The sequence below is a fragment of the Leopardus geoffroyi genome, chromosome E1, assembly GCF_018350155.1.
Source record: "Leopardus geoffroyi isolate Oge1 chromosome E1, O.geoffroyi_Oge1_pat1.0, whole genome shotgun sequence".
NCBI lineage: Eukaryota > Metazoa > Chordata > Mammalia > Carnivora > Felidae > Leopardus > Leopardus geoffroyi.
In genome coordinates this window covers 46,121,736-46,134,056 of record NC_059330.1, presented here as the reverse complement: position 1 = coordinate 46,134,056, position 12,321 = coordinate 46,121,736, and the positions used below count along the sequence as shown (strand labels likewise).

Below are 12,321 nucleotides of genomic sequence, written 5' to 3'. Positions count from 1 at the left end.
GCTTTTACTTTTTCTCATCTTGATTATTATAATAGGTGAACTGACTCCATTTCACCTCCTACTCAGGCATTTTTTTCATGGCCTCCTAAAGTGCAATTCTGAGCATGACTTCCCTCTATGTAAATTTTCCAACGTCTCATATAGGAGTTAAGGCCTGAACTTTCTGCAAAGCACAAAAGATTCTGCTTCATCTGGCTCCTGCTTACCTCTCTAGCCTCATTTCCTGCCATTCCCCATACAAAACCCCGTATCAACTTCTATTTCTCTGAATATGGCCATATTATTTCTTGCCTCTAGAGTTGTATGTGGATATTCTCTCTGCCTTAAATGTCTTTCCCTATTCCCGGAGAACTCCTACTCAGCCTTCAAAACCCAGTTCAAACATCCTTCATCTTGTGAAGTTTTCCCTGACCTCCCCTGGCTTCCTACTCAGATCACCCAGGTGATCACCTCCTCTGGGTGATCACCTCCTCCTCAGGAGGCAGCCTGTAAGCCTAAACATACCCATTATTGCATAACACTGCCAGTAACTGTTTATGTGGATGTCTCCTCTGGGAGACTGCAAGTAATTTGAGGGCCATGGCCCCTTGCATAGGGTAGATGCTCTGTGTTTGGTTAAAGGTGATGAGTCAGGCTGTCAGATAGTGTGATGGGCTGGGGCAGACTCTAATCCCCCAGCCAGAGTCTCTGGAATGTGCCCACAGTGGCAGAATGGGAAGAACTGAATTCATTACAAGAAGAAATTCAGTCTATACATGTTCAAGTTTTATTACAAAGTATGATGGGCAGAAAATACGGTACTTCTTATACAGGAGGCTGAAACAGAATGAAAGGGTGAAAATTAGGTTTAATATACTCAGGAAGCAAGAAATAAAGTCATAGATGTAACACTCCACTTTCAGGTGTCTTTGAAGTAGCCTTCAATGGAGATTTACCATTGTGGTTTCACAGCACAGTGTTAACATTTTATTACAAGCCCTGTGTACAATCAATCCTGTGATAATAATATTTTAAAAAGAAAAATGGTGATAGTACAGTTCTGCTAGGGGGCAGCTTCCTCTCCACCTGACCATGGGATGTCACAAAACCTATAGTATAGAGGAAAAGCTTAAATATATAACAAGAAATGAAGTTCAGACATACTAGGCTAAAGGGGGCAGAAACTGATTGGCTAGAGCTTAACATTTCAGAGAATAAGAAATCTCCATTTTCTACATAGAGGTTTGTACAATCATGCTACAAGTTCACACTCGGGGCGGGGGGGGGCAGGGGGGGGAGTCACTGACAGGGTCATAATATACACAGAAACCCAAGCAAGTGATTCATTCTCAACTCAAGCAAGTCAAAGCTTTAGGTCACCAAGTTTTGTCACACACTGTATTACCACAGCCAACCCCAGGTGAGAACATTTCTCTTAAACAGCAGATACCACAAGTCCATATTCACTGGGTTGTCCTCAAGGTGGGTCCTTGTGAGTTTTCCAGCTGTTACACAGACTGCCAACATCTTTCTTCTTGAGTTCATACTTTCACTAGCTTAGCTGTTTCTGGTTTGATACACCAGTCTAAGCCTCTCTGGGAAGGCACCTGCATGTTTCCATACTTAAAAAAAAATAATATCCACAAAGTAGCCTGAGAGGACCGGGCCCATACTGTGTAGCCACACCTTTGACTTTGAGTGCCAGCGGCAATGACAATGGTGGGAGAAAAGGGTGCAGGTGGGAGAGGTGGGCAAGGCTCTGCAACATGAGACACTCTGGACAGCTGGCCCAGCCAGTACAGAGAGCCTTGTCCAGGGTTCACAGTGACTACTCAGCTTAGCTCTCCTCCCTGGGAAATCACAACCTAAGTGCCAGGCATGACCCTCCTTCCTCATCCTGGAGTGCAGAGAGTAAAGGGAAGTGTCTGCTTTGAGAGAGGCGTCTACTTGAATGGTCTCCCTTACTCCAAGCCAGGAGGCAAAGGAGCTGCCATATTCTCAAACTGGGGAAGGTGGCAGGACCACACGGAGCTGCCCCTCCCATGTGTGGTAAACCCTGCAGCTCCCACTGTTCTTACAGCCTCAGAATTTGAGGCCCAGGCTGCAGCAGGGAGAAAGTTCCATGGTGGCAAGGCCAGAGGAAGAGAAAAGAAAAAGGAGGGGGAGAAAAGTAGGCATGACTGGTTATAACCTCTGCTTCCTCTGCTCTGTACAAATCTACAACCAAGAAAAGCCATGGTTTGGAATGGTCACGGGACTCCCAACACCTACAGATTTCTGCCACCAAACATCACCTATGGCTGCACTACTGCAGGAAGAGGCTCCTGTCCCCAGTTACCCAGGTCATACCCGATGAATGGCCCAGAAAGGCTGACACAAGCCAAGGGCACAGTCTCATTCCATGGCCACCTCAGACCTTTCCTGCCCTTTAATATTTTCTCCCTAGATCTAAAGAAACACTTACCATTGACTTTCTCCCAAATCCTAAATCTCCTCTGAAAATTTCAGCCAAAACTATCATCAAAACCTCGTAGGAGTCTCAATTTTTTCTGTTTCTTTCCAAATCTTAACCAGTTCTTTGAGAGCTGATCCTCATTCTGTTAAGAAATTCTCACCCAGTTATCAAGTATCTCCCCTCTTCAAGTCCTCAACTTGCTGTCTCATTCCTCCCTGGAAGGAGAGAGTTCCAACTCTTCTGGGTGTAAACACTCAAGTCCTTGAAGGACTTGTATCCATTCACCAACTCTCTGATGTGGTACCTTAGGCCGAATTTATTCAGCACCTCTCCCTCCCCTCAGACAAGGAAAACAGAAGCAGCCTCGGCCCAGGGTGCAGGAGCACATCAAAGGGCCACCACCAGGAGAGCAGAGCCCAGACACGCCGCTGCTGCCTGGCCTTCCCAGGGAAGTCCTGGCCGCTGCTCCTCTCACACCAGAGGACAACAGATGCAGAGCCTCCCACCCATTCCCTCCTGGTGTCAATTTGAAAATCTAAACCAATTAAATAGACACTCGCTTTTGAGACTACAACAGATCTCCATTTCCTGGAGCATGCCTGACTAAGAGGCTTTCTAAATCTTGAGACTACAGAAATCCCCCCCTCAGCCATGGGGCCATCTGGCCTCTGGTAAAAACGGAGGGCAAGAGAGCTGATCAAAATACCAGCACCTCAGCAACTGTGACTGTGTGTGTGTGTTTGCTCAGGGAGACTGGGGAGTCTCACCTGGGCCCCAGGTGGGATGTCAGGAGGAGGACTGCATTGCAGGGCCTAGGGAGCGGTGAGAGGGCAGGGAGTCCACAGGGCAAGGGAAAACCACCACCAAAAGTTGTTGGTTTCCAGAGTAAATAACAAAATTATGCAAACATATCCTAATTACTATTGGCTAATATCTTTCCCTTGTTTTTGAGTTCCGGTCGACAAATCGTCTCACCATTCAGACCACGTTTAAGTGCAGATCAGGAATCTTAACTTAGAACTCAGTGCCCCAGCAGGCCCAGCCCCTCCTATCACCTCTGACCTCCACTTCAGGCCCTTTTCCATGGTAAGGACATGATGGCCTCCTAAAGCAAGCAACCATCAACTCAGACTTGCTACCCTTAAGAAGGACCCTGGAACCAGCAAATACAATTGCAAACAGAGGAGGGTTCTGACCAAGAACTGCTCGCTTCACGCTGCCAAATGACACAGAGCAAATCTGGTAGCAACTGCAGAAAAGTCAACCTCAAATGGATGGCAAGCTAACGAGCCCCAAATCCAGAATAATAAAGTGAAAAAGGAGGGGAAATACACTAAGAAAAGAGCCCCCTTTTTTGAACGAGCCCCCGTGTAGTAAAGTGAAGAGCCGTGACTTTAGGGATACAAATACATCTGCTCTGGAAAAGAAGGCTCGACCAAAAGAGTTTAAGGGCCCAGGAAAACAAAACTGTTTTGTTTCTCAAGCGCAGGTGAGAACCAAAGCAAACAAAACCACCAGCCTTGAGGTCTGCGACTCTCCTACTGAACAGATGCGCAACTTAGAGGGGCTCAAAAACCTGTGGCAGAACACGACAGACCGAAGTCCCTTCGGGCTCTGAGCATGTCCCAAACTCCACCTGCCCAAAGACTCATCTTCCACTGGAATCACACACAAGCCCCCTCCATGGAACTCACCTACATAACGGAAACAGACACTGCGGCCTGCAAGTCCAATACTGCTCAGAACCTGAATGGGGTGGGAAGGTAACAGGTGTGCACAAACTGGCTGGCCTGCAGCTATCTATTCACTTGACGGCCAGGGATTATCACAGCCTATTAGTCCACTCCTTCCAGGGGCTGACGGTCTCCCACACTGGACAGGAGACCTTGTTCAGGATCAGATGCACTGATGATGTGCCTCTCCAGCAGGACTCTCTCACCCCACGGCGCTCCAAGAGTGGCCAACCACCAGTCACAGCAAACTAACCCAACAGAGATCATAAAGATCAGCTTACAGATTGTGCTTGTCTATCATTCAAGCCATGAAAGAAAATGGTCTGAGACTCACATCTGGAGAGAAGAACAGACTAGGAAACTGTGTGCTGGAAATGCACTCTAAGCTCAGCTTTCCTGAAACCATTCCCTTCAAGTCAGGCATGCCGTCTCTCTCAGCTCTAACACGTTCCCAGTAGGTCCCACCGGGGTTGGACAGAGGTACTTGAGGAAGTAACAGAAGGCTTCCCATGTCTGTTTTGGAGCCCAGAATGCCCTTGCGAAGAGGCAGGCTGAGAAAAGGTGAGAGAGCTGGCCGACTTCAGAGCACCGGGGCGGTTTGGGACTCCTGGTCAGGTATGCTGCACTCAGTGATTCAAGAAGGCAAACTGCTCATGGGGTCAAGGGCCCAGTGCCAGATCCAGGCACTGAGGGGAGAGAGGAAGTGCTAAGAGGGTGGACTAGGAAACAAAGGCAGAAACCAGGAAGAGTAAAATTCTTTTCATAAAAAAATTAGCCTGATAGGTAAAAAATATACAAAGTTGAAATTTGTTAAAGACATTGATAATAAGAGGAAAAAACTCCAAATTGGTATTGTTCCCACTTAAGTGCTAACATGACATGGACACGGATTGCTGCCTTAGGCAGCAGACAGAGAAGAGACATCTGGGACAGATGAATACAAACACAGCCAGTGCCTGTAATGCTCATTAACACAACAGCTGACAAACAAATATATAGAAAAGTTTAATGGAGGAACCAAAGGAGAAGAGGAAAGGAGAGAACATCTTAAAACTCAGCCCTGGGCTGAGGAGGCGCCGACAGCACTGAGTCTGGCACAGACAGCGATGGGATGACTGGCCAGGAACTCCTAGAGCAGCTTCTGGTAACAGTGGTGCAAAGCAATGAAAGACATACTGGCCACCAGAAACACGTTGCTTCTTACTTTGGGGACGGGGCAGAGGCAGGAAACACACAAGCCCCTGCCACGTGGGCAAGGCGCCGCCAGTGCTACACTCTGAGTATCTCCAGGCAGTTGTTGTAGCAGATGGCAATCCAGTCAGGCTGAGTCGATGCCCACTGCACGTTGTTGATCTCTCCTTCGGCTGTGTAGGCCAGGATAGGGTCCTCGATGGCCCGGGGCATTTGCTGGATGTCCCAGATGAGAGCCTGGTGATCATCCGCTAGTGACAGAGAAAGCCAGCAAGCAAGGTCACAAGTCAGGAGGATAATGATCCCAGCATCTGGGGGAGGTGGAGGTATCACAGTTCACAAAGCATTTGCTCACCAAGACCCCAGCAAGGGAGGTTTTATTTTAAGCCCCCTTTTTATAGATGAAGAAACTGAGATTCAGAAATGTTAAGGAACTCGCCCCAAACCACGGAGCTATGCAGCCAGGGAATGGCAAAGCCAGGACTCGGAGCAAGGCCTCTGATGTGTCCCAGGGCCCCATTCGCTGCAGCAGAGCTGAGACGGTAGAATGGGACTTAAATGGGCGCCTCTCACCTGGGGCAACATCAAGAAAGGATGATGGGATAAAAAATGATCCCCAAACACGTCATTTTCAGCCACTTAAAGTATTTCAGCGATTAAAGATACCTCTCTAATGATTCCACTTAATGGGATTTTACCCCATTTTATGGACTTTTATAGTTCGATGAGGTGTTGTTATCAGATGAGATAAAGTGCTGAGTGGACACATGTTATTAAAAACAATTTTCCCTAGAAAAGTGCCCTGGGAAATACCAGAAAGAAGGTAATAACCTTAACAAAAATAAATAAGCACATGAAAAATGACTGGAAGAAAATATATAAAAATGAAAACAGCAGTATTATGAGGATGGCAAAGTAATGAATTAGGTTTACTTTTTTCTATTTGATAAGTGATCTGTAATGTGGTTATTTACTTTTATAATCAAAATAATAAGTTCTTAATTTCAGAGACGAAAAATAAAGAGGCAATGACCTTCAATACCATGGTGTCCCCTGATCCCATTAGCCCATCCTGATGTGAAAACCTGTCTCTGATACACAGTAGATCTGAATAAACTAAGCCCTAACAGGCCAGGCTCATGTGGGCAACACTAGCCTTCTACCAAGGCCGTACAACCTGGGCCCTTCCCAGGGACAACCTCTGTCAGGAACCCTGGGGGTTTATTTGCAACATTCAGGACCTCTAAAGGACTAAGTTCCTTTTTCCTCGGTGCTGCTCTCAACCAAGCACATTCTTCAGCCACACCTCCTTCACCTGAAGGGACTCAAAACAGGTGCAACATACATAGCAGCGAGCCAGACAAAGGCAGCTGCCAGGAGCAGAAGATGGGTTTCTACTGGGGGGCACTGGTACTGTTCTCCACAAACAATGGACAACATCTTTCTTTTCTCCTTGTCTCACCCTTCCCTATCCACACCCCTGGGGGAAAAAGAAGGCAACAATGAAGGAGTCAGACCGCAACCCGAGGTGCACAGGCCATAGGCCCCCAACTGCTCCTCAATGACATACAGGCATGAGCAGAGGGCCAAAAACAGGAAAAGTTTCATGCCTTCCAAATTAATACTAAAATAGCAGAAAACCACCAAACGACATTGCTCCTTTGGCTCCATAATGAACAAGAAAATGAGGATGCTACTGATTAGCGAGGAGAGGGAAAAGTGTGTTAGAAGGAAACCTGAGGCACTGAAAATGAAAAAGATAAGGAGCAGAACACGGCGGGGCGAGCGGAATCCTGTCTTTATAAAATAAAGGGACAGACATTCATACTAGGGGATGTGTGTATGCATGCACCCACATAAAAAGGTCTCAAAGAGACATGCTGTTGTTAGAGGTCACCTCTACAGAGAATGGGACTGAGGCGGAAATAGGGCAGGAAGGAGAAAAGATAACTTTCACCTTCCTATTTTATATACCTCGGTATTGTTTTAATTTTTAATAACAGACTCATATTATTTCCAGAATAAAGCACACTCACAACCAGCATATTTTTAAGGGGTACAGTTTTTGGTCTGGCAAATGGTGAGATGGGGACTACAAGTCACACACTACTGATCAGGCCATGCAGTGCCTTCAACACACCCAGAGCCCCACTGCAAGTTCGTTCTGTGTCCCCAGGGAGTATCAGTGTGAGGCACAGCCTACAACTGATACATGATGTGAACGGTATACAGAAGAAGCTCCACTATCAAGGAGATACAAGGTCATCTGGAAATCTGGAATGCTTCCATTTCACAAGTGGAGGGAAGCTCCAAATTGAGTTCCTTTGTTAAAGTTCTCAAACCATCCTTAGAAAATAGTTAAGGATTACACTTCTACGGAGACAAGAAGAAGATCTCCTGACCTCTCCCTCCCCATTGCTCCTCCACCCCCTGCCACCATGATTACCTGCAGTGCAGATGTGGCAGGATGAATGAGGGGCCCAAGCAATGCCATTGACACATGCTCGGTGGTTGTTTAACCTGGCAACAGGTGTGCAGGGAACTCGGACATCCAGAATCACTACCTGCAGAAATAACAAGTAAAAGGCCCCAGAACTTCAGGGTGTAACAGGAAAATAAGACACTACACAAGAAAAAAAAAAATTCGAAAGCATAACTTGTCCATTTGTGGATTAAAGACCATTAGAGACAAGAGGGTCTTGGTCCCAAAAGCAGTGATACGATTGAGGAAGGAAGAAAAAGACCCAGGTAGTTTATAGTCTGTATCTCAAACAACATAGGGCCTTTGAACTAAAGGTGAGAAGCAGGAGAGGTAACATGAATTTGGATAATCCACCAAGTCCTATTAGATACATGTGCTAAGAATTCTGTGCATGTTCAGCTGACAGAATGAGAGCCCTCTTCCCACAACCCCCAAAGCAGAAAGTGAAATGTAAGAAGTCTGAGGTATTGGCTTCACCAAAAGTTCATCACTGTATCATCTCCACCCACACTTCACTGCTTTTATCAAGCAACAGGCCACAGAGAGTTGCCATTGCCATGTGTGTTTGCTAAAGCTGGAAGAATCTGTCCAGACTCGAGAAGGGGATAACTGCCTGTTTCTCTACTCAGCACCATAAGCACATATGATTTGGTTTACTTTTTAGACACTGCTTTTCTTGGCTCCAACTCCAGTGCTCCAAACAGTAAAAGTTCTTAACATGCGGTCCTTGTTCTAGATCAGGCTTTCTCAATCTTACCACTCTTGACATTTGGGGTAAGATAATTCGTTACTGGGGGCTCTTGTGTGCATTGCAGGATGTTTAGCAGTAGCCCTGGCATCTGCCTACTAGATACTGGTAGCACCGTCCCCTGCCCCCAAGTTGGGACAACCCATAATGTCTCCAGACATTTCCAAAAATCCACTGGAGAGAAAACTGCCACGAGCTGAGAGCCACTCTTCTAGATATACTAAGCAGTCCCACTGTTAGGTGGCCAGGCCTATGTCAGCCTGAAGCAGGGCACTCACCTCCATTCCATCCATGGCCATGGTGGCCAAGTAATTCGGGTCCTGCTTGTTCCAGCAGAGCCGAAGTAGTGGGTGATGCTGTGGGTCTTCATAAATGATGGTGCTGTGTTCTAGATGGCGGAGGTCAAACATCCTCACGGAGCCATCAGCGCCCACAGAGGCAAACATGTCCCTGCCACCCCCAGCCCGACTAAATGCAATATCATAGACCTGTTGGTGAATAAGAAGTTTCAGTCAGATTCAGATCCGTCACCTTCTTTTCCGGTAGCAGGGAACTCGGCTATCCCTAGCTCACCTAAACCCCCCACCTCAAGACACAGGAGGAGGTAAGTAAAGCCAAACAATATCTGTGAATACTGGCAGCTGAGAGCTCTAACATCAGTGACGTTCCAAAGAATGAAGATCATTCTGCTACACAAATTGGCTGGCTTCTTCCTGCATTCCTGCCCTTCCAAGTCTTTTTCCTCCCACCCTGGTGATAAAGCAAAGACCACATACCCTGCTGAGCAGCAGGGCACAAGTCTGAGCAAGTATTCCGTATGCTGCAAGCCAGTAGCTGTCTTCTGCCACACTATAAAATTGAAACATTTATTTCCTGGGCTTTGGTGGCTTTTGTCTGTGCGTGATCAGAGACAGATCCATGACCACCACATTAAGGCCATCAATTTGAGAGGTGGAAGCAGCCCTCCTGTGGCCACTTAATAGCAGCCAGGCTGGTTCTGCTGTGAAACCTGGACCTGAGACTCATTTTCAAGAAACAAGTAATAGCAGTTTTGAATCATGGGAGACTCAGGTGTTCCTATATTCACAAAGAGGTTTAGTGTCACTCACTTATCCTAGGACATGCTCGGCTTCTTCTCCTAGTTGGTCTGTGTTGAGAAGTGAATCAATTTAGGTTTTGAAAAATTATTTTCTGCATTTATTACTTGCTGCAAACATTGCACACCTCTAATATCTATGAAGTATCAGAGGCAGAGAGCTTCAGAGAAAGAAAGGGATGAGAAGAGACAGACAAAGCCAGAGCCAGAGCAGAGAGAGGAAAAAACTGAAAAACAAATGCAAGGACTTTCTGGGGTCAAGGATAGTAACAGTTGACTTCTGGGAGACATAAGTGGCATCTCCACTACTGTCACTCCAGCCTTCTTGAGGTTCTGCCTAAGGGACAGTGCCAAAGGAGCATCTATTTCTATTCAACCTCATAAACTCCTTTTTCTCTGGCTGATGACAAAGAAATTGAGCTTCTCTTTCTACAGTAGGAATTAGGAGTGGTTCAAATGCAAACCGGGCCGGTCATCACAATGAGGCCTGGCAGGTCTAGGCTCTGTCTAGCACTGTCCAGCTACATTAGGGCAAGGGCTGTTTACAGGATGCGTACCCCACGGGCTGGCTCCAGGTAACTCCTGGGGACAGGGACACCACAGCTGCATCGCTGCAGGCAATGTGCCCGAATGTGTAAAGCTCTCCCAGCTCTGAGTGACTGCTCTTTCAGCCGTGCTCCACTGGGAATTTCATCATAAAACAAGGGAAGGTGAAAGTCCCCGCTACCCTCCTCCACACTCTGCGGCAGGCAGCAACTAGAACCTCCTCACAAGTCTCCACTTTGACAGAGAGAGGTAGAGTGAGAAAAGCAAAGGCCTAGGAGGTGTCACTGCTTCTCTGAGAGCCAGGGTGCTGTCCCAGGGTCGGTTTGCTGTTAAGACCCATTCCTGGTCCTTGCTCCTGGTAGGGAGAAGCTAAGGTATTCTCATTCCCTCTCTCTGTTCCTCAAGTGTCTCTGGCAGTGGCTGTATCCTCTCCATGGTTTTAGCTTCTGCCAGGGAGACACAGCCCCTGGTTCCCAGCCCCTCTAGTCGACAGACAGTAGCAGCTCCCCACTGCTCCCATTCTCCCCATTACCTCACTGCTGCCAGTGTGGCTTTCCAGCTTCACCAGGGTCTCTACGGGCAATGCCCTAGGTTAAAGCCCGAGTTTAAATATGTAGAGTAGTTCTAGTTGTCTGGGTTGGATCCTGACAGAGAAGAGCAGGCTAAGTCGTCACATAACTAAAATACAGCAAACTGTTCCACTTGATGCCAAGAGGGCTTCCAGAAGTTCCTTACTGGTCCTCTCTGTAGGACAAATTGTTCCTTTGCCCTTTGGCTTAGCAGCAACCAAGTCCGACAGTCTTGTAACAGATCTTACCCTTAGGGGTGCAGAAAGCCAAAGACCAACCCCTTGCTAAGAGTGATAACCTGGTCACCATCTTCCCATTCTGAGGACAACCTCAAGTGTCTGACCTGAGGTCAAGGTTTTGTTTTTTTTTTTTTTTTTTTCAACGTTCATTTATTTTGGGGACAGAGAGAGACAGAGCATGAACGGGGGAGGGGCAGAGAGAGAGGGAGACACAGAATCGGAAACAGGCTCCAGGTTCCGAGCCATCAGCCCAGAGCCCGACGCGGGGCTCGAACTCACGGACCGCGAGATCGTGATCTGGCTGAAGTCGGACGCTTAACCGACTGCGCCACCCAGGCGCCCCCTTTTTTTTTTTTTTTTTAAATCTGTACTAATACTCCTTGCTGCGCAGGGTAAGGGAGAAAAGAAAAGGCAACACTACCCACAGAAAATCAGAGTACAAGGAGCACGCAGCAGCTCTGGGAGGAAAAGATTTATGACCCATTTCCAAAAGCACTCCTCAGAAAAATGCTTTGATCCAAACACAATCACAAAAGCTCCCCCCAGCTTTCCCAATAAACATTAGGAGAAACATCACCATGAAAATAAGCCATACTCCATTCCAAACCGTATTAAAATTATTAAGGAACATACTAGAATTTCATAAGCCAAGTTGAGAGAAAAAATGATTTAGGTTTGTCTGCCAAGAAATTTTCCCTCTACCTGGTTTCCCCCCACTTCCTTCCAAAAATTAATATATTTCAAAATAAGTGTTATTTCTGAATCACATCAGGTCCAAGTTTGTCTATAAGAGAGTTCATCATTACAGAACAGCAATCTCTGGCACAGAAAACTACACATGGCAGATTAAGTTGTTTATATCAGTCAAAAAAACCCCACACAAACATTAGTTTACAAGGGTCGCTCACTGCTATTTTTGAAACATTATTGTTTTTAATTTCAACAGGAAGACATTGGCATTCTATTATGATTTCCCACATACTATGCAGAATAGTAAGAGAACGGTCTGACCTTGAACTGAAGGCAGCTCACAAGAGAGCGGGTGAGGAAAGCAGAAGAGGAATGGGATCATTACCTCCTTGTCATGCGCGATCAGCTGGGTCTTCACATGACCAGACACAAGATTCACTCGGCCCAACACCTGCCCTGTCTCCAGCCCCCAGATGGTACAAGTCGTATCAATGCTGGAGGTACCTAGAAACAGCCAGTGCAAGTCAACGGCGGACAAGAGTGAGGCCTCCCTCCCTCCTTGCACCTACTCATCTGTTTAGCCCAGGAGAGGA

General features: G+C 46.9%; 1 protein-coding gene across 2 annotated transcripts in view; it reads right to left on the bottom strand.

Moving 5' to 3' along the window:
- Positions 1–743: 743 nt before the first annotated feature.
- The window catches only part of DCAF7 (DDB1 and CUL4 associated factor 7), a 31,161-nt gene continuing 19,583 nt past the window's right edge, over positions 744–12,321 (bottom strand). The window contains exons 4-8 of one of the 2 annotated variants that reach the window (XR_006715106.1): positions 12,114–12,232; positions 8,867–9,076; positions 7,805–7,922; positions 5,372–5,609; positions 744–816 (exon numbers count right to left, since the gene is read on the bottom strand). Coding sequence is in view for 1 of the 2 variants with exons in the window: in XM_045489410.1 (XP_045345366.1) it covers positions 5,437–5,609; positions 7,805–7,922; positions 8,867–9,076; positions 12,114–12,232 (620 nt within the window). In the remaining variant the exon portion in view is untranslated. Of the gene's footprint in view, positions 5,610–7,804; positions 7,923–8,866; positions 9,077–12,113; positions 12,233–12,321 lie in introns of both variants that reach the window. The other variant, XM_045489410.1, reaches the window with a different exon arrangement.